At 41.4% G+C, this 21897-nt stretch overlaps 1 protein-coding gene across 4 annotated transcripts in view; it reads right to left on the bottom strand.

Moving 5' to 3' along the window:
* The window catches only part of NUDT14 (nudix hydrolase 14), a 60603-nt gene extending 44072 nt beyond the window's left edge, over positions 1 to 16531 (bottom strand). The window contains exon 1 of one of the 4 annotated variants that reach the window (XM_074583789.1): positions 16102 to 16531. In XM_074583789.1, the coding sequence (XP_074439890.1) occupies positions 16102 to 16182 (81 nt within the window). In that variant the 5' untranslated portion in view covers positions 16183 to 16531. Of the gene's footprint in view, positions 1 to 10304; positions 10331 to 15739; positions 15856 to 16101 lie in introns of those variants that run through there. The other 3 variants (XM_074583790.1, XM_074583788.1, XM_074583792.1) reach the window with 3 other exon arrangements.
* Positions 16532 to 21897: the final 5366 nt, after the last annotated feature.

Below are 21897 nucleotides of genomic sequence, written 5' to 3'. Positions count from 1 at the left end.
AAATAAAATTCCCTAGACAACTTAAGAGGCTGAGAAACATAGATCCAGGAGGCACATCTGCTTGTTCCAGCTCAGAGATTAAAAGCCAGGGAAATACCTCAACTGGAGAGCTGCTGAGAACTCCTAGGTGTTCTATGTTTCATTTCTTTTTCTGGAGTTTTCCTTATTTGTATGAATTGTTACATATTCATTGAGTTAGAAACAAATAAAAAAACATGTCATTTGTAGTTCAGTAATAAACTAATCTGGGGAGCAAGAGCCATGGGTTCATATCCCTCTTCCAATTTATAATAATTCATGAACAACTCCAAAAGCCAAAATTCTAGAAAGCGCTTTGTAGCATTCAATAACCTTAAATTTGAAGGCACTCACTGGAAATATGGGAGATCTGAATTTAGACTTTACTCTGAACCACTGTCATTTCAACCAAATACCAGAAACACCTTTACTGAATAGTGCCATATTCTGTGGTGGGATTTAAACTGCAATATTTGTCCTAAGGTTACAAAACCATCTCTACTCTGCTACCTGATGGAGCCTTAGTGAAATTCACTGAGAATTCCTGATTCCTCCAGATTCTTTGGAAAATGGCACTTACACTCCTAAGTCACTAAAGGCAACATTTTCCAAACTGCTAAATTTTACTGAGGCACAGCTAACTATAAGATAAATAAACTTTAAAATTTTAAAGAGACCAAAAGAATGAAAAACATCTCCAGAAAACCTGTTTCAATCTTTTCTGGCCCATCAGCAGCTACTTCTTTTGACCAGAGTTACCGAGATAAAGGTCCTGTGAAATTTCAGACTAGCGATATTTAATGACAGGCTGGGGAAATAATTCTGCACTCATCATAACATGCATAGATCAATTATGTCTGTAGTAGCTGTTTCAAGACAGAGTGAGATTCAATATAAAGTACCCATTGCGAGTCCGAGACCCCACAGTAGATGAGAAATCTCACTTGATATTCTTGAACTCCTTCCCATACTCATCCTGTGAGCTCATTAGTCAAAATATCCTTTCAACACCTTAGGAAGAAGACTCCAAATATTACATACTGGACAAACACTGCTTTGGTCCAAATCTCATTCCCACGACTCGTGATTCCCCTGACCACTTACTGCTATAGCACGCCAAAGAATTTGGGACTGCTGAAGATAACCTCAAGTAGAATCTCTGACTCAGAGAGACATTTACCCCACTGACTTTGCCAGGATTTAGGGATCTCACCTCGTCTCTGCAGACACGGCAGGGAGAGAAGAAAACACAAGTATAGCAAGTAGAAGGAGAAAAGGAACCTTAAAATCATCAGTCCCAGGGCAACCACTACGCCTACAAGCATAATTTCTTCTTCTTTGCTACCCTAGGTCATGACCCTCATCCAGAAGAGGAAGGAAAGAAACTGTCCTTTCATCATTAATTTCACTATGCCATTCAGGAAAACAACACTGACAACACCATAAAACCACAGTTTAAGTTGCCACTGGTATTTCAGCCAAATGCTAATCACCACCATCAATTGCCTAGTATTTCTCATTAACTCTTTCGTCATTCTAACAAATTCCACTGCAACTTATACAGGGTCTGATTAAAATCTTCTCTGGTTGACAAAGAGCCAGCAGAACAAAAAAACCTATCCCTCTTCTACCACAGTACTGGACCACTCCATTTTTGGATAGATAATAAAGCTGCACTCAAAAACTATGCAGTTGATGAACACTGGTCTAATTTCAGAAACAAAAACTACCAATTGTGTCACCTGAAGCAGAACACTGGTAAGAAAAAGTCTGTGTATAGACTGTTGTATCACAAAAAAAACAACCAAACAAACACAGAAAGCAATCTGTCATGTATAACTTCAAAGTTATTCGGTTTCACAAATGGCCCTGTAAAGCAATTGCATGGTCACCTAAGTATGATTTTAAAAAGTAATTAACAAATCTATTCATTTATTTATAACTTATGAAGGACAAAATATTTTTGATACCAAAGTCAAATCAATACAGGAACAATACAGCCAATGAACTGTACACCTTGCATCACACACCAGCCTAGTAAATGCCAACCAAGAACCAGCATTAACAAGATTGAACAAGGTTAGCAAGCAGCACTTGGGAGATCCTAAGTTTCAACAAAGTTGGGAGCAAAGCCAGGTGCAGCACTGTGGTGTTTCCATGGTGAAGCAAAAGCAGGGAACGACACCTCCTGCACACCATGGAACTCAAGGCTACCGCTTACTGCAAGTGTTCTCCTATACAAGGTCCCGGGATTTTCAGCATGTCTCCTCAGCAGTACTGAATACCATGAGCATGTTAAAACTATTTTTTGCCATTTCTGTTGGCTCCTTCAACAGAATACCAACGCACCTTAAGCTCTAAGACTTTATCCTGAGCATGCAATGGCATGAACCCAGCATACAGAGAACAGCCTAAAATCTTAGACAAAGAATGAAGGTCACAAATTCACTCCACAGATTCAGCAGGGCTGGTCTGAGAATGAAGAAGTAACTTCCACAAGTACTACAGACAATTACACACCTTCTCTTGCAAGAGCAAGACGCACTTTTCTGACCAAAAAGTATACAAAACATAGCACTGCAGAAGGTTGTTTCTTTTCTCTTTCATCCTCTCCCCAAGGCACAACTGTTAGGTGTGGTTTGTCATCCCACTTAATGCAGTACTGGAAGGCATGCCACCGCTCTATCGTAAGGGCTGCAGAAGAATGTACAGACAGAGGGGAGGGAAGACAATGCCAACTGGCATTCATCTGGGTTTTTTTGAGAAATACTTCAAAAGCAAATATTCCAACAGTTTTTCCGTTTAGTGAAATAGTTTCCCTGACTATCTTTTTTCAGCCCCTGGGTGTGATTAAATCTCTACTCCCTCCCACCCCCCCAACATAATTCTTACACTTAAATCTTGACATTTATATTATTACTTTTACAAATTAATCTTTCTCTATGGTGTGTACCATAATGCTCTAGGGAGGCTCGTATGTTCCCTTGAGTCTTGTGAGAGTTCTGCCAAGAGGTTTTAACTCCTAGACAGATCAAAGAGAAAGTAATGAGATAAAAGGAAACAGGGTTCTCCAGACTGACAGGTCAACCATCTCTCCTCGATGAGAAAAAAGGATGTTTTACAGAAACAACAGGGGAAACAATCAGGTTTCAAATTTGAAGGAACTACCCCATAAAATCCTATTGTAGTAATTTCTGTACTAATGATTACTGACTGGTTTCACTGAATTGGAAGCCAATAATCTCACGTTATTCTTTAACCTATCTAAGCAGCACAAATCAGATGAGTTACAGATCAAATTTAAGGCCGTACAAACTGCAGTGTTATGGGAATGTCACTCTAAAGAGTAACACAAGCCTTGCAGGCAAAGTAAGCCAGAAACTGCCTACCTATGCCCAGTATTTTAAAGCGTCGGAATGTAACAATGCTGAAAACAGAGCAGACGTACATATGAAATTCTAAAACAGATTTGCCCAAAGATATGATAACCAACTTTTCTTCTAATCCTGCTGCTTCAAAAGCTCAACAAGCCTACGTGGCCAAATAATAACAAAAGTAGGTCTTACAGCCAAAACAAAATTGAATGAAGCCAACATTGGTAGCTTATTTCATCAGTTCAAGATAAGAATATAGACAAGAGCTGTAAAGGTTCATATCCTAAATAATTTTTTTAATTATTTACAATGTTCTACTCAATATACAACTTTACCTGTTTCCCCTATTTTTTTCACATCTTGACTTGCAGTTCAGTTTGCCAGAACATGTAATTTCTGGTCAAAAAGCACTGAACTGCTGCAACTCCCATCACCTTACTTTCTACGTAAAAAAAAATCTGTTAGTCAAATTGCTTTAGACTTTGCCTACACTAGGATTAAATAGAAGAAATGCAAGTGAAGACCTGACCTCACCAATGAGGGGAGCAAAAACATCATTTTATTCAGCAAGGTTGGAATTTCAAAAGTTTATAAAAATACATGCTAAGCATCTTAGTGTCTGGCCAGAACCATTTCTAGTCTAGAACATTTTTATGCATCAAAACAAAATTCTACATCCCTTCCAAGTTCACAAATAACTATTATAGCTAATTAAAACATCGGTTAAAATGACAAATATCATTGACAAGAATCCTTAAAGCAGTAACACCAAGTTATCAAATTCTATGTAGTTGATTGCATAGTCAATATCGCTACTCCTAATTTAAGTGATCTTGCACATCATCAAAATCTTACAGAATCACTCACATAAAGTTATGCTTTTTGATGGTATATACCTTTTCTAAGCATATTGTGCAGAAAATCCAGTAATTGCAGTCATCACATAATCACATATTAGGCTCTTGGGAAAAACAACTTTCTACATTAAGAATCAGATCTAGGGTCAGAATCATGCATAGATGTAGCTGTTTAACTCCAGAAAGAGCTCATGAATTAAAACTGAAACTACAACATTGAACATTTCTGAAATCTTAAGAGAGTGAATAATGCACGGTGTGATTTATCAGCTTGCTGAGGAATTCTAGTCTTTTAAAACAACTGTTTGTATCTGCTTACCAAACATGCACCTTGATCATATGCAGCATGACATATCAGAACAAGCATTTTGGCGTAAAGAATGAAGCTCAAAGTCTCAGTGGAAATGTTGTTTACTATGCATGCTTTTTTTTTTTTTCCACTTTTTTTTTAATTACATCTACTACACAACTCTAAAAAACACACTATTTACTGTCTGGGAAGACTGTGAAGGGAAAAGAAGGTGGGGAGAGGAGAGGAAAGTGAGAGGACCAGGTTGCAGAAGAAACACTCACGCAATTACTAGATGATACGTTAATGCACTTTGTACACACTGAACACACAGAACATATCTTATACACTGCAACACAAAGAAAAATATTTAAGAAATACATTTCAGAATTTGAAGCACTAGGTAGTTAAAAATATCAGAAGGCGGCATCCCTAAATGCAGGGGAAAGAAAATTAAAAAGCACAGTAACCACCACCTACGTTTTTGTGCCTGTGTACTTCTCCTGTACATTAGGAAAAAAAAAATGTCTTGGGAAAAGAAAATAAAATCTTGCACACATGCACACACACAGAGGGTCACAAAAGCTATGAAAGAGATACTTAACACGGGTTCCTGAGCAGATGACAAGCCATTAAACTTTCACCTTTAGGTAGTTATGATGATCTGATGTCTCTTTTATGATATCTCCCATTTTTTTTAATTAAAATCTACAATGTGTTTAACAAGCAATTCTTCCATCAATCTTTGATGTGTTCTACTTATAAAGCAATGACAGTTTTCAGTTCAGTCTCCTTAAAGTTCCAGAGAAACCATTTTCCACTCACTTGCTTTGAAAGCCTTTAAAACAACTTGATGAAGAACAGCAGCAGGGGGCTAATAGAAGCCAAGGCTTAGTAACAATCTTTAGATTTTTCTCCTAAGACTTTCTCACAGACCCTCCTCACAAAGATCCTCAGGGCTTTTCATCCTGTCCTGTCTCCCCACCCCCCCAAAAATCAGTTCAAAGTGACAGATGCAACTAGCTCCAGGTTTTGCTATTTTCTTAATTTCATTTTTACCTCTCAATTTTGATAGACTCGACTGAAACCTGATTCGCCTAGTGGTGGTCATCTCCTCATATCTTCCCGCTGGGAAAAAGTAGTACACAGAAAGATTAAAAAAATAACTTCGAAACATCTTCTAACCCGTCATCTATTCTGAAGAGCACACTGGTACAGCGAAACGTACCTGGTGCTTAAAAGTCATATACAACTGTCATTCAATTAATTGAATTAATTAGTGATTAATTGATTAGTGATTTATATACAGTTCTGTGTTTTACTGCAGTATTTATGAAACCTTCATAATGGCAGTGATCCTGTAAACAGTTTAAATCTTGGGATATAAACTAAAGAACTATGCAAGCCAACTGCAAATAATCTCCAACCGCTCTCCAAAATGGGAACTTTCCATAAGAAATGTTAAGTTCTTCAGTTATAGTTTCATGCAAATGTAGAAATCAAAGTTTTATGGAATACAGAACTATTAGGATAGTACTTATGCTGACTGGAATTAGTAAAGCATACTTTTTTATCTATGTTTTGCTGTGCTCACCACCATTTTCTTTTTTTATTATTATGGCCATTTGAAGTACAGTCTTTGTTGATCACTAATATTGCGGAACTTCTGGAACTGCAGAGCTCCACAGACTATTCAGTTGCTGTATTGAAGTGATGCCACTATGATCAAAATACCACACGTGGTATTTCTACAACATGAAGAGCTACTTCCATGAAGCAGGGATATGGAACATACCTATTCATCCCAGATACTTGTTACAATCCCTTGTTATTTTAAAAACCAGAGCTACAGTCACAATACACATGGCTGGGAGCAAACAGGGACTGAAGTAGGCCAGGTACATGTCTCCTCACCTTGAGGACAGGGGCAGCACATGCGAGAGATTTGATGTCAGAAAAGACAGATGGCTGGCATTCCCATTACAGCCAAGTCACCTCTTGTCCTTACACCACTGAGCTTTATGTTTTCCAGTTAGTGACTCTCACAGGTTGTGTTTCGACTTTATTTTAACAAGCTCATATTTGTAAAACAAACTGTGAGAACACACTGTGGAATAAACTTCTAGATGTCTGAGAATAAATCTTACTGATACTTTCTCAGAGCAACGTCAGCATACTTTCTACGTCTCCCCCTTCTGCTAAAGTAATACACTATTAAAATGTTAATGTGAGATTTTTAAAATGAGATTTTCTTTAAAAAATAAAATAAAAATAAAACAACAAAAACCATAGGAGAAATTCCAAGTTAGTGAACTGACATACAGTCCTATCAGTAACCACACAAAAAGTTTCTGTTGGCTTTCTGAGAAAATTATATCGTAAATGTTGGAAAGGGATCCATCAAGAATATAAACTAAAGAAGTCTGAGAATTATAGAAACAATATCCTAAGGAACAGGAACAGTTATGTTTAATTTTCTACCAGCATACAATCACTTTACAGAATTGAAAAAATGTAAGGCTGGAAGGACCTCACAAGATCACTCAGTACAACTCTCTTTTAACGGTGGCAGGATCAAACATATGTTATGTGAGTGCTATATAATACATGCCAAATAGAGAATATGCATCTGAGCATTATCCAGTCAGAGCCTCCATTCAGGCTGTTCCATCATCCAAACTATTCTACCATTTGTTCAATTTTAGGTTTAAAATAAATACTTGCAATACTCTATATGTAATAGCACTGTAAGACTGTATGCCAGAAGTACATGACCTAGAGTTTGCCATGAATGCTACTGCAGAATAACCATTTAATTAAAATTACCATTATCATTATTTCCTTCTGTATTAATTTTCAAGTCTTAATGCTTACTTCGCCAGGAGGGTAAACTTTTTTTCCCCCCGTATTTTCTATTTCCAGAGAAAGAACATCTCTCACCTTTAGGAGTTTAGCCTCATTTCCCTATAATGTATTCATCACTGCTCAGCACATCTGTCCCAGCAAATCCCATTTCCTGTTCTATTCATGAGGCTCAGCAACCTGGAGCTTTAGTGATTGCCGCCACACTTTTCCCATGGCCTTCTCACCTCTCACCCCCCCACGCACCCCGCTCCCATTGTTTATCATCTGTTCTCCCCTGCTGCAAACTGCTGTCAGATGTTCACTTATCCCTAATCTTACTCACTGCCTTTGATATTCTTTCTAATCCAACAACCTGTCAACTGGGGCATCAGCCCATGTCCAGACCAGCTGCTCTGTCACAGGCCGTAAGATTCCCTCTCAGCTCCAAGAGGTATTTAAAGGATTTTGACACAGCAACCGCAACGTGAAACAAGTAATTAATGCTGTTTTGATCACTGATCGGGGCTTTAGTGTGACATGAGCTGACCACTAGGAAAAACTGAGCTTTACTTTGTTTAAACTTCAGTAAACTTTAGCGTTACTGTATTAACAAGATTTTGATCAATGTCTCAAGGACACTACCAAAAGGCAAATTCTTTACCTTGTTTTCATTAAAAATTATGAAGAATAATTAATCTGAATGCAAGTCAGAGGAGCAGTTAGCTTTATGTGCCTGCTGTGTAAAACATGCTTATTTATGCAACAACAACTTGTGTAGAGTTTTCAAAGCATGGGAGATGAACCTTTATGAGTTACAGCTGAAAATACAAATGTATTTTAAAATAGGCAGCAGTTGAGGTAAAATTGTTATTTAAAGTACACTTGTATTTTCAGAAATATAATGAAGTATAGTTTCATCCCATATAGACCATCAAAACCAGACATTTTAAAGAATATTCCCATTTACAGAAAATGTCTAATTTCCATAACAGTCAGATTTGCTGTAAACACTTAAAATGTTACAATGTTCATCTGCTTTAAAACATACCAAATACACATAATGTCATAGCTGAAAGTACGATTCAGCTGACAGATTTTTTTGTACTGGGAAAAAGAAGTTTCTGCTATTTAAGCAAACATATGTATTTTGATCCAAATTGAAAAACAAATACAGCACTCAGTTCTAGAAGAACATGAACACTGTTTTATTTTTCAGATCTAACTGCAATTACTACAAAAGACACGGTACCACACAAGTCACAAAAGCCTACTTTATACCCTGCAGTAGTTGTATTTCACACACACAGAAAATATAGTAAGATCTCAGTGATGGATTTTATAACATGGTTCATTCACTTAGAACTAAACCACTTTCATTCTTAGGGCTTGTCTATACCAGGACATCAAGAAAATGAATCTGAAATAAGTACCTTGATGAACTTGAGTTCTGGTAGTTAAACTCCATTAAACCCCTATGTGGACACAGTCATTCAGTTTAGTTTACTGCTCCCTTAGGGCATGCACTGAAAAGTTAACATGGATTAAGGTAGGGTAAGAATTCAAAGTGCAATCGTACTTTGAAAATGGTTTAACGTAAACAGAATGAGACTCTTTGTTGTAGAATGAGACATGGAGTTAATCAGGAAAGTCCTGTGTAGACAAGCCCTTGCAGATGAAGGTACTGGAGTGGTATTGTCAAAGCCAATGGTTTGCAACCTCTTCATCTGCAGACCTGGAAACATCTTCCAGTGAAGCTGCAGACTTTGGTAGCACATTAAAATCTGCTGATAATTGATCTGCTTTTCTTCGTCAACTCACGTGGATGACCTACAAGTTATCCAATGACCCTCAGTGAGCTACATATCAGAACTTGAAAATACTGCGTTAAACTAACTACAACTTACATACCTCCTCCTAATAGTCAGTCTTAACTTCATAGCTATTGCACAGTAACCCAAGTAGTCTAGCTATTGATGACATTAAATGAGATCTTAATGTTCATTTATGCAAGTGTAGACACAGTTCAGCCCTGTGCAAGGATGCTACAAAAGATGTTTGACAGAGCCTTACCCTTTCCAATAAGCGACATTTGCTGTCGTAAGTTTGTTAAATCATAGTATGACTGACCTAAAAATGTGAAGTTTTGTCACTGCCAACTACTTTTCATGTATTTACTTCAAAGAACCCTACATTCACTTGTCAAAGCCTGCTGGATAAAGAAATTAAGATGAATACAAAATAATATTCACTGACATAAAAACAAGTACTAGTGTTCTTTTCAACTACTACTTTTATTAACTAATTCTTCTCATTTCCCCCTTTAGTAATTCATAATTGTCTCCTACAAAAATAACTTGTACACATTTCCAGAGTTTAATTCAAAGTGTATGTCAGAGCCAGAAGCAGATACACCGAGATTCCTTCATTTCTTTTCTTATACCTGTGCTCTAATTGCAAAGAACACGGTTTCTCTCAAAGAAAATTATGTTCCCTTGGTACTTAACTCCCTAATGCTGTTGTTGCAAAAACTTCACGTTTCTTTTCTTTCACCCATATAAAAGAATTATACTGCACTTCAACCATAATTCCCGGTTAACACAGGAGCAGTCAGATCAAAAATCTGTCTCTAACAGAAGCCAAGATGCCTAAGGAAGAATATATTGTTAAAGTACTCTCAGTCTCCTGCAATTTGCAGCTCTGAGACTTCCTGAGCTAGAAGCGGTATGTTTGCATTTAAGATTAACACTATATACTGACATAACAGACGTGACAAGCTGAAGAAAATGAGACAAATTTTGCAGCGAAAATGGCATCTCCTTTTATTGCACTTCTTCACTGAAAAATTGAACTGCAAGTAAATGTATTACTTGGTAGCATATTTCCTACTACTGGAGCCTTTTGAAGATTCAACAGAAGACTTACTTGTTTGAACAGGTAACTTAAAAATCTGTTTACTCCCTCAACAGCATCGTTTTTAACTGTCAAAATAGAAAAGAATGTTTTATGTTTATAAAAAAGCAGACGGAAGTTCCAGAGAATATTTCAGGCAGCTGGGCACATTCATTTTGCTATTACCATATAAAAAAAAATTCTGAATGTAAAATCAGATTATTAATATTATTGTAACACTGCACCACTTCGCTTTTTTCATCTTCAAAGTTTTCATTACATCAATGATACAGGCCTCACTTCTCTCTCCATGTATACATAGAATCAGGGTTTTAATCTTCATTACATCTCCAAGACAGTTAAATTGTAAGGCACAGAAACAGAGTGGCTGCTCACGGTCACAAAAGAAAGCAAAGCAGCAAATCTAAGATTAGAAATAAGAAATTCCTTCTTCATGATGAATTGTGCACTATTGCTGAAGTACATTTTCCAACCATTATAAAAATTCATGATGTGTTAAAATCTACAGTAGTGTTGAAAATTACTGTAGAACGGCTGTAAAAGAGATTAAAACTGAATTCCCTTAACACTGCATGTAAACATTATGCATTAAAATGAAATCAAAGGGAGCATTTTTCATGTTTAACTTCAAAATGAATGATTCTATACATTAAATCAATAGAGGAAATGTGATGCTCAGGCACTGGACTACTCTGAAGTGTGGAAGGAACATGAAGTTCACAAAAAAAGTTCCAATTTACCCCTACTGACTGTATGGTTCCATAGATATGCATGGAGTTTTTGAGCTTTATCCTGCATCACTGGAACAGGTGCCCATTCGCCATTCCACAGATTTGAAATACAAACTCACTTACATACATTCTGGGAAAATTACTGACAGTTGATATTAGTCTAGTAGCAAACTTCTAAAAGTTCCTGGGCAGAATGCACGTGTATGTTTATACAATGCGAGGAAACAGTGGCAAGAGCTCCCTTGCCAGAACAACCTTCAAAAACAAAGCTATAGGAGTCTGGTCTAGATCCACAAAGGCTTTGATATGTGAGCTCTGGGCAAAAGTGTCTGTAACGGTTCAAGATATTATTCCCCTGGCTAGATGCTTCCCCACAGCTGATGCTCTGCCTCTCCTTGAAGGATACTGTCCCCAGCACAGAGGTCACCAAAAATATGCAAAGGCACTACACTTAGCCCTGTGCAAAGCTCAGTAATTTAGCTTCAAGGACTGATGGAGGTGGGTTTGAACTCGAACAGCGGAGTAAGAGCTGGAGCAAAACTACTTTCCTTTCTGCTGATTCTTGGAGGGTAATAACCGCTAGCACAGGAACAAACAATTGCAGGCAGTAACTTCTTAAGTTACTACAGCAAGATTCACCAGACCACTGTCTGTCAAAATGCTGTGTTAGGGTCCAAATCCAACATGCAGAACCACTGAAATCCCTGTGCAGGTGCTGATTAAGAAGACTACGTTGAATCCAGATTCCCATTTGGATACTTAATGCTGCCCCAAACCCAACAACTCCATTCCACTGTTACTACTTGGAGTCTGCTTCATGACTTAGTCTCAGTACAATTCTTAAACTTGGTATTTTTTTTGTCTAATATATAGGCCAGTGGCTGGCTAACATACACAAAAGAGAGCTGAGGATTTACACACAAATGTGTTTCCCAGCAGTGAGCACACTCTCCTGTGATGTGGGAAGCAATATTAATTGAAGCAAGATCTTGCAGCCTGACTCTACCACATCCCAGGGAAATGCCCCAGCCCTTGGGCATTGAGTTAATCTCTCATTAGCCATCCCTCTGGTCTCTTGAATAAATTATTTATGAAAAGCAGAAAAACTTCAATAGGAAAAAGTGAAAAGAGACTTACCATGGAGTTCTGGTAAAGAAGCCAATTCTTCAGGAGGTGATATATGTTTAAAAAAAACCAACCAAAACTCTTTAGACAATAGATCAATTTGCACTTTGAGGGCAAGCACACATTTAAACTAGCCAGATGCCATCCTGTATGTGAGATAAATGAATTCTCTTCTTTCAGAATTAAGCAGAAAAAAAATACATAAACAGGATTCCTACTGACAAAACGAAGAGGATATTCATCAGGCTATATGAGGTACTTTGTCCATCTATTACCCTCAGGCCACCCCACTTAAAATAACATGGCTCACTTGACTGACGGCCTCATCTTGAGGAAAGGGTTGACAGCTGAAAATCGCAAGTAGAAAAGTGAGGTCCACTTTGAGGAGCTGTTCAGTGTCTAGTTTGAAGACCATAGTTTTAAACTGTACCTTACCCCTCCACATTGGCCCTAACCAAATCTGCCTGCAGCTTGCCCAATTCCATGACTCCTTTGCTGCACTTCTGTTTCTGCCTTTGCACTTACAAAGACAGAACAAATGAGTTAGAAAGTGGTTGGTACAGTGATTTGTCTGGAGAGCCAGGCTACTCCCCAAAACTTGTATGCCTAACACCAAGCTGCCTCCATTCACATGGTTCAAAGCCTAACATTCTTCCAGAAGGGCGTACACTTACTTTTACACTTTATAAGAATATAATTAATAAATATGCAGTGCTCATGACTTTTATTTAAAACAAGATGGATGGGCAGAGGAAGAGAAAAATGAAAGACCTCATACAAAAAGATCTCAAGACCCTCTATTAGAAGAGCAGATCCACCGTGGGCATAAATTGCTGTAACTTCAGGAAGTCCTAAAAATTACGACAATCCTTACTACAATTAAATAGCCAGAAACCTACATTTTTTTCTCATGATATTTTCGAATAGTATTTCTCTATGTAACCAAATGCAACAGGTCCAATCCAAAGGACAAGTCAAGCTCTTGGAACAAGGGGAACTTAGGACTTGAGCACAAACCTAGAAAGATGCTGCTGGAGTTTTGCCTAACATGATAGTAACATACCCAAGGAAAATACTCAGCTGGCCAAAACACTAATCCGATCTTTGGGGCTACAGTTCTGAATCTGTTAAGTGCCTGCAACGAACAGGTAGACAACCACCCAAGTCTCTGGCTCCACTCTTGATCAGGTGTGACCACAACCTTCTTCAGATGTGTAACCTGTGTGGGCCTACAACAGTATTTCCTCAGCATTTTGTTTAGATTTCACCCCCCTCCAGGATCCCTTTCTGATGTCTTGAGGATTTCTGGTGGTCTGCAAACCTGATAGACTAAGTGTGTTTTTCAGCTCAGTGGGCTGCAGGTGGAATGGATAAAACCAGACTTGCAGGGTAAACTGTGATATAAATCACCTATATCTAAATTTATGTGTACTTGTTGAAAACTTAACTGGTTTAGCCATAGTGATGGGATCAAAATTACCTCCACACAAGTAGTATAATTTTTACATGAAATGTCTTAGAATCAATGCTGTAACATACACATTCATGATGAAATGTCTACAAACCAATGCTGTAACATGTGTTCATGAATGCCTAGAAATAGTCTTAAAATCACATGTATGTAAAAATTCTTTCAATTTCCTGTTTGCACAGAAAAGTGGTAGTTTTAATTTTACTCTAAGATAAAGCACAAATTAGAAGAAGAAAAGTTTCTTTCCTTTTTTCAGCTAATGAATAAAAAAATGTTGGACAAGGAGAAGATCTACTCAGCATAAAACCATTAAGATCAAGGGCTAGATTTCAGAAGTCATTTTCAGTTTTAGACGAGTGGTGGAATTTTCAAAAATTCTTAGGCAGATCAGGCACCTAACTCCCTTAGATTTAAGACACTTTACTGTTTAGGTATTTAATGGGGTTTTCAGCAGGCCTAAATGCCTTTGAAAGAATTAGTCAAATGACTAAAAATATTTAGCATTTCCTCTGGTTAGTAAGTCAGTTTTTAAATGCAAAATGTGTTTTTAATAAACGTAGGGCCTGTCTCCCAGGTCACGTGCAGACAGTTGTGCACTCATTGAGCTTATGCTCTCAGTAGGCTGGACACAAGCCAGCTTCTATACAGATGCCATATAAACTATGTTTTCATGTTCATTTTAAGACAGTGCTGTGGCCAAGAGAAGCAATCTCTGCCCTCAACCAGCCCCCAAACGCTCTTCCCTAACCACCACGTTACCACCTCCTGTCTGCCAGCATAAGCATTTGAATTGAATCAGAGACCTTGTTTAGGTTAAAACTAACTTCTTTATTTGGCCAGATTAGGTTTGACCTGGACCAGATCCCTTGATACAGCTCACTGTGTTGCTGCACAAACACTTGTGCAAGAGAGGAAGCAGCACGTTGTGAAGAAAGGGCAAATCTACTTCTTTTGGGGGCAATGCTGGCCTCTGTCAAATCACAGCACGTGACCAAACGCATCCTTATTTCTTCTTTACTGTACTCATCACATTTAAGGCACTTGTATTCAATTAAATGTAATTTTGTAATACTGTTTTGCACATTTTAATTAAATCCTATTTTTCATGTAAATAGCGCATGACTCAGAAATAAAAATGAAATTAAGAAGAAAGATTTCTCCCTTATAAACTAAGCCAGCAAAAATTCAGAACATGAAAGAATGTTCTTCAGGTTTTCTTCTCATACCTAAAAAGAAATAATTCAGTATAAAGCTTTCAGCTGTTCACAAATCAAAATGTTTTACTTATCCCAACCAATAAGAAGAGAGATTTCTTTAGGAAAATCATGTACCAAATGTCTTTAAAAAAGGTAAAAAAATCAGTTCATCTGCTTTGATGCAAGCTATCAACCCTTGTTTTTCCTTTTCTATATCTTATCTCACTGTTGGACTTAAACACACCTCCTCCATATACATTCCCTCTTCTGCCTTTCCAACCGATGTGTTTAGAAGCAAAGCAAAGAAGGAATAAGATGTGGTCTGCAGCATGCATTTCTAGGGCTGCCTAAATTCTTCCGCATTTCCACTTCCACTCCTCCAACCTGGGTAAAAGCTCACCCTGGACCAGCCAATGCCGCATTGTCAGCCATAGAAACAACAGGGTTTGTGCATGACCTCGCTCGCAGAAAAGGAACAGGCAGCACTTTATGCTGTGAGAAGCCACTTTCCTTTCCCGCCACTGTTGGAGGTACCAGTTCTCAGGCATCCTGTGCGAGGTGACTCACGTTGATACAAACATGATAAGGAAAGGGATTTCCTTCCCCGCTTCCCACTTGCCAGCGCTGAGGCTGACAGAGCAGCGGCATTAGCTTGCCGACGTTAAGTAAAAACGTGCCACGCTGAGGGCTGGCCAGCAACAACGGGCTCCATCTACCAACTCTGCACCAAAGCAAGGCCCAAATCAAGACGTGCCCTGCTCAAAAGCGAACCCCGCAAAAAAAGAATGGGGATAAGGAGACAGCTCCAAACCCCGCTGAGGTAGCGGGACATGAAGGAGCTGGAGTTGGTGGCACACCGCGAGGCAGTGCCCTCCACAGGCACCTGTCTTTCGAGCTACCTCCACCGGCCGCCTTGAGCCCCACCTTCCCCGCCGGCCAAGGAAGGCTGCGGCGGGCGGGCAGGCGCAGAGCAACCGCCTGAGGGGCGGTCCCGGGCGGTGCGGGGCGGGAGGGCGCCATGAGGCTGAGGCGCAGGCTCCTCCGGCGACATCGCCCGTGTCCCAAAATGGCGGAGGCGGGGAGGGGGTGACAGGACACCAGAGAGGCCGGCGGGTCGGCCGTCCCTTCTCCTTCGGCCTCCTGCCTCTCTGCGCCGCGACGAGGGGACAGAGGCCCCGCCGCCCGGCCGCGGCGTAGGGAAGGGGCGGGGGGACGGGACGGGAGGGCCTGGCCGTGAGGGAAGGGGCTGGGCGGGCGCCAAGGGGCGAGCCGCTGGCCCCACTCACCTGCCGGTAACAGAGGCGGAAAGGACGCAGGTAGAGGGAGGAGGTGCAGGGTTTGAGCTCCAGCTCTTCGATGGCCTCCATCCCTGCCAGGGGCAGCGGCCGACAGGAGGAGGTGGTGGAGGAGGAGGAGGAGGAGGAGGAGGAAGGGGAGAGGCGTGCGCAGCCGCTGGCAGCCGGGCCGAAGGCGGCGGGCAGGGCCCGGCCGGGCCGAGCCGAGCCGAGCCGGTCAGAGCGCGGCGCGACCCCGGCGCAAGCAGAGTCCGCGGCGGTGCCCGCGGCCGGACGGGCGGCAGCAGCGCAGGGCCGGGCCCCCGGCGCGGTGGGGAGTGCGGCAGCTCCCTCCCGTGCCGGCCGGCCCGCCGAGCGGCGACAGGAGGCGGCTGAGGTGTCGGGAGGGGGCTGCGGCGCCCTCCTGCTCTCTTCCCTCAGCGAGGAGCCGAGATGCCGGGTTTCACCCCCCAAAACGGGGACGCAGCAGCAGCACACAGGGGCCTTGTCACCTTTACTCCACAAAAACACCTATTTGTGGTGCTGTTTTCTCAGAAGGTTGGCGAATGCTCTCCAGGGGTCGGGAATTTCCACATGTTACACCAGAATTCATGGGGTACTCCTGCACTAAACCAGGCCCCCTCCTCTGAAGACTTGATGTAACCGATGTGCCGAATTTCGCCACAGGTCGCCCCAATCCTGGACATATGTCAAGTTTTGCAGGATGAGGACCTTGCTGTTCATTGTGTCATGTCTGCTTGCGTGATGTTCTTACGTCAAAATGGGACCTGTGTGAGTGGTATGGAAAATGCAGGTACAAACACCAGGACAGTTGGTAACCTGCAGTGTCATTTGGTGCCATTCAAATTTTCCCTCAGGGTCAGCTTCCGTTCGTGGCCACGCACCCCGCCGATGGCAGAAGAGTAAATGCAGCTTCATTAGACTGTTAACGCTGTTTTCAGCAAGAAAGTTACAAAATAATTACCCGCTCCCCTTCTACTTCATTTTTTTTAAACAAAACACTATTATATTTAATGATTTCCTGATTATCATAGGAGTTTTGATCATTGTTGTGCAACATTAGGTTATATTCCCCTTGTGTTTTAATATTCCCAATAATTATTTTCTAGATTCATGAGCAACAGAGCTCACAGTTTGTCGTGGTCATTATCTCTCCAGGATGTGTTCACTGTCCATGCAGATGTTCCAGTGTGCAGCTATTTTAATTGCTAGGTGAATCAAATTATTTTTTCAATATATTGACTGCACTGAGGATAGGGATGCCATCCAGAGAGAGATGGACAGGCTGCAGAGGTGGGCCTGTGCAAACTTTAAGAAGTTCAACCAGGCCAAGTGAAAGGTCTTGCACCTGGGCCGTGGCAATCCCAAGCACAAATACACGCTGGGTGGAGAATGGATTGAGAGCAGCCCTGAGGAGAAGGACTTGGGGGTATTGGTTGATGAGAAGCTTGACATGAGCCAGCAATGTGCACTCAAAGCCCAGGAAGCCAACTGCGTCCTGGGCTGCAACAAAAGAACCGTGGCCAGCAGGTCAAGGGAGGTGATTCTCCCCATCTACTCCGGTCTCATGAGACCCCACCTGGAGCACCACATCCAGCTCTGGAGCCCTCAGCACAAGAAGGACGTGTACCTGTTGGAGAGGGTCCAGAGGAGGGCCAAAAGGATGATCAGAGGGCAGGAGCACCTCTCCTATGAAGACAGGCTGAGAGAGTTGGGGTTGTTCGGCCTGGAGAAGAGAAGGCTCCGGGAAGACCTTATAGCAGCCTTCCAGTACCTGAAGGGGGCCCACAAGGAAGCTGGAGAAGGACTTTTTACAAGTATGTACTGATAGGTCAAGGGGTATTGGCTTTAAACTGGAAGAGGGTAGATTTAGATTAGATATCGGGAAGGAATTTTTCACTATGAGGGTGGTGAGACACTGGAACAGGTTGCCCAGAGAAGTTACGGATGCCCCATACCTCGAAGCGTTCAAGAACAAGCAGGATGGGGCTTTGAGCAGCCTGGTCTAGTGGGAGGTGTCCTTGCCCATGGCAGGGGGTTTGGAACAAGATGATCTTTAAGGTCCCCTCCAGCCTAAACCATTCTCTTATTCTTGCATCTGTTCCTTTTTTTCCTCTTCTAATCTACTTGCACTGCATCACTAAGTTGACTGTCGTGTCATGTGCTAGTAAGAATCTTAACAGTATGGCTAGAAAGAACAGATCCAGCAATTACAAAACTCACTAAGAAGTAAATGAGGCAGCACTTACATTGCAGAACGCTTACCATCAGTTCTGATAACTCAAGTGACAAAAAAATGTTTGGTGGGACTGAAAAGTGGGGTTTTAAAAGCATATTTGCAAAGCTATCATGACAAATAGGCAACTAAATGTATTTTATTAGTTGACTTTGAAAATTTGTGTAACTCTATTTGCACCATTGGATATGTCCCTATATTTCTGTTTTTTTCAGAACAATCTTGAGGTCATTCAGAGCTCCTGGGAACTTAAGCTGTATTTTTCTATTAAATTATTTCAGTCTTCCAAGTCCAGTTTAAGTATAAACACAGTTTCCATGCACAGCAAGTTTACAGTATCTCTGTTTGCTTATGTTAAAAGTTACCGGCTACCCAGGTTTGGTTCAGCCAGTTAGATCGCCCTCTTCAATAAACATTCTGACACCACTTTAGGGTTTTGAGTGTATGCGTGTTTTGGGGAATGTGTCATAGCATGTGATGGATTGCTTGTTCCATTCTTAGTCTAAGGTGGGGAGCTTTTGGGGTTGTGATGTGTCACAGACCTGATCTTGCTAAGGTACCTAGAACAGTTGTTGCAGGAAAACGCATTTCAGCGTGCTCTTCTTTATCAGAAAATGTTCTTTGTGAATATGCTGCTGAACTAAGGATGGGATTGAGGAACTGCCTTAGTGTTACCATTTTACAGGTGAAATCTGAGTGAGAAAATAGGAAAAATACGTCCTGCATAGTGGGACTAGTGTTGAGCAGCTGGACCTGAATTTCATTACAATTCTTCATTAAGGCCTAGATACCTGGTACAGCAAGTGGTTTTGCCTTTGCTAGTCTGGGAACACTCCTGGGAAGGAGATGCCCCTCAGATCTCACTTATTCCCATGGTCAATAACACAGGGGAATAACTTACTTTTGGATGGGTGAGATGCACTCCTGCTTTCCTGTTCCCTTGCGCTACTTTTGTAGCTTGCCTCTGCTGACTGGCGCAGTCACTCTGACTTGGCTCTAAATGCACTGGCTTCACAGCAAGAAGTACAAGAGGATACAATGCAGAGATTCTACTCAGCAGCTTGGCTTGGGGGTCAGGAGAGCTGTGTTCACACATAAAGCCCCACCAGGGCAGAGGTGCCCACCATGCACTCACCACTTCTGCTGGGGTAACTTGATCCCAAAGGACATCGAGAGACCAGGCATTTTTGCTCAGACAGAGCACTGCCCCATATGGATTTATAGCCTCGTGTAGCGATCAGCTTGCAAATCTCTGGAACTACTCTGTGGTGTGTTATTTGACATCCCTGTGTGCCTGCTCCTTTTTTAAAGCAGAAGTACTAGGGGTGGTGCTCCTCCAGAAACTTGTGAAAATAGACATTCATCATTCCAAGGTGTTCGAGTACTGTGTTCATATCTAATAGCTTCAATGAGATGATTCTGATACTTAAATATAAGCCTATGTTTAACTGCCTGCAAAATCATAGAATCATATAGAATCAAAGAATGGTTCGGGTTGGAAGGGACCTTAAAGATCATCTAGTTCCAACCCCCCTGCCATGGGCAGAGACACCTCCCACTCCAGGCTGCTCAAAGCCCCATCCAGCCTGGTCTTGAACACTTCCAGGGATGAGATCAAAATCTTTTGGTTTTGATTAGCACTACTCCATAGAGTATCATTTATACTTCTATGATACTGTCCCTAGGTCATCAGTTCCTAAACTTCTTACATCCTGGATTGCTCTCCACCATCCTAATTTCTTTCCAGAGCACTATCCATGTTTAACATTATGCTCCTAATTGAAATAGATGTTGATGATTGCTTCAGTAACCCAACTGCTTTGTGCTGTCACATCTACCTTGCTAAGTGTTGTTAATTTGACTCCCCCAAAACCAGGAAGGTGTCAGGATGACAGGTTGCCTTTCACTACATTAAATGCATTCTTTTATCTTCCTTAGAAGTGGCTTCTGTATTGTATGTTGTTTTCTTGACTTTTAAAATAACAGATATAAGGTTATGAATGCTGTCATGTGCGGTTTCATCATGGGTTCTTTAGCTTCCTGGAGCTGCTGGTCTCCTGCTGTAGAATATTAAAATCTAGATGTTTTGCCTGCACAGGCTCTAACGGGTCTGAGGACGGTTTGTGTAACGGTGTGATAAACAGCCTAGTAAAGAAAAGCAAAAAATGGGAGTAAAAGTTTGTTTCTTTCCTGCAAAGAAAGATCAGCAGAGTAGGTCAACAGGCAGAGAGGAAAAAGTGAATTGTCTTGTCTGGAGCTGAAGAGTCTCAAGGGAAGATTCACTGGGATTTCTTATAAAAAATTATATGTTAACATTAGCGTTAAGAGGAATTCTTTCCGCAGGGTAAGGTTCTTTGTTTAATAGACTTCTCTTTCCTTCAAAGCAGTGTTTGCTCTCTGTTACTTTGTGAGTAACTTTTATTACCAGCAAAACATCCAAACAGTTTTTTTTGTTGCTCTTTTAAAAAAATCCCCTTGAGCTTGAAGTTTTTGCCGGCACGGTCCTTCCCTTCCCCTTAAACATGGGCAAACACACAGTCCTCGGGCATGTACTTTGCAGAGGGTCAGGTTGCATCCTCATTAGCGGTGTGTTTTATTGCTGTTTGCTTTGGGACACAACAGGGAATGTTTCCCGTGCAAGTCTGGTGCTACTGCCCTTCTCCTGCCCACCATGGCCCTGGGAGCCAGTACACCCTCTCGACTCCACATGCCTGCATGGAGTCAGGACAGTCCTTTCCCACCTGCCCCGGCCCATCCGTGCAGGCAGCAGCCCCACTGTTTACTCTGGGTGGGCACCCAGGAATGTCCCTTGCGGTATTTCCCTCTTACTGATGGAGCTTAGCAGGCTGCCTGAGCTGCTGGGTTCGTTCATGCACAGTTTGGCAGCACATTTTTCATAGTGATCTTTGCGTGTGTACGTTTCTGCACATGCTTTTAAGTTCAGTCAATACTTACCAGGCTCCCTTTGCTCTTTGACATGCCATTGCTCAATAAACAAAAATCATCAAGTCCTGAGCTTTTCTTATCTCCAGAGGGCTCCTTAATATATTGTAGAGTATCATTACTTTCGTATATTTTTTTTTTATATTTTTGAGTACTGTAGTTCCTAAGATACCGTGAGTACAAAAGCCTCAGCAACTAGGGGCATACTGACTTGCAATTCTCAGCTTTCATTTTTTAAAAGCGATTTCTAACCCTCATGGTTACAGAAAAGAAACCAGGAAATGTAAACTACGGCAAACCTATGGTTTGTGAGCTGTTAAGCAGAGGTCCTGTGCCAAGGTGATGCCACATATATAGTAGAAAGGCTTTGATCTTGGGGTGACAGCTAACCCGAATTCCCAGGTCTGGGCAGAAGAAAGCCTGCAGAGGCTGCTGAAGCCAGTGGGCGCTGGCTGACCCAGGATCCAGCCGTGTGCCCAGATCAGCCCCATCCATCAGCAGATGGCTCGGATGCCTGCGGAGCCAGTCTTTTGGCTGGAAACTTCTCCCAGAACCTCCTCCTCTTCCTCCTCAGCTCCCCAGGACACGTGCAGTTTTTGTTAAGGTCA

Source organism: Larus michahellis, chromosome 4 (genome assembly GCF_964199755.1).
Source record: "Larus michahellis chromosome 4, bLarMic1.1, whole genome shotgun sequence".
NCBI lineage: Eukaryota > Metazoa > Chordata > Aves > Charadriiformes > Laridae > Larus > Larus michahellis.
The sequence above is the reverse complement of the archived record's forward strand: the minus strand, read 5'-3'. Positions and strand labels throughout refer to the sequence as shown.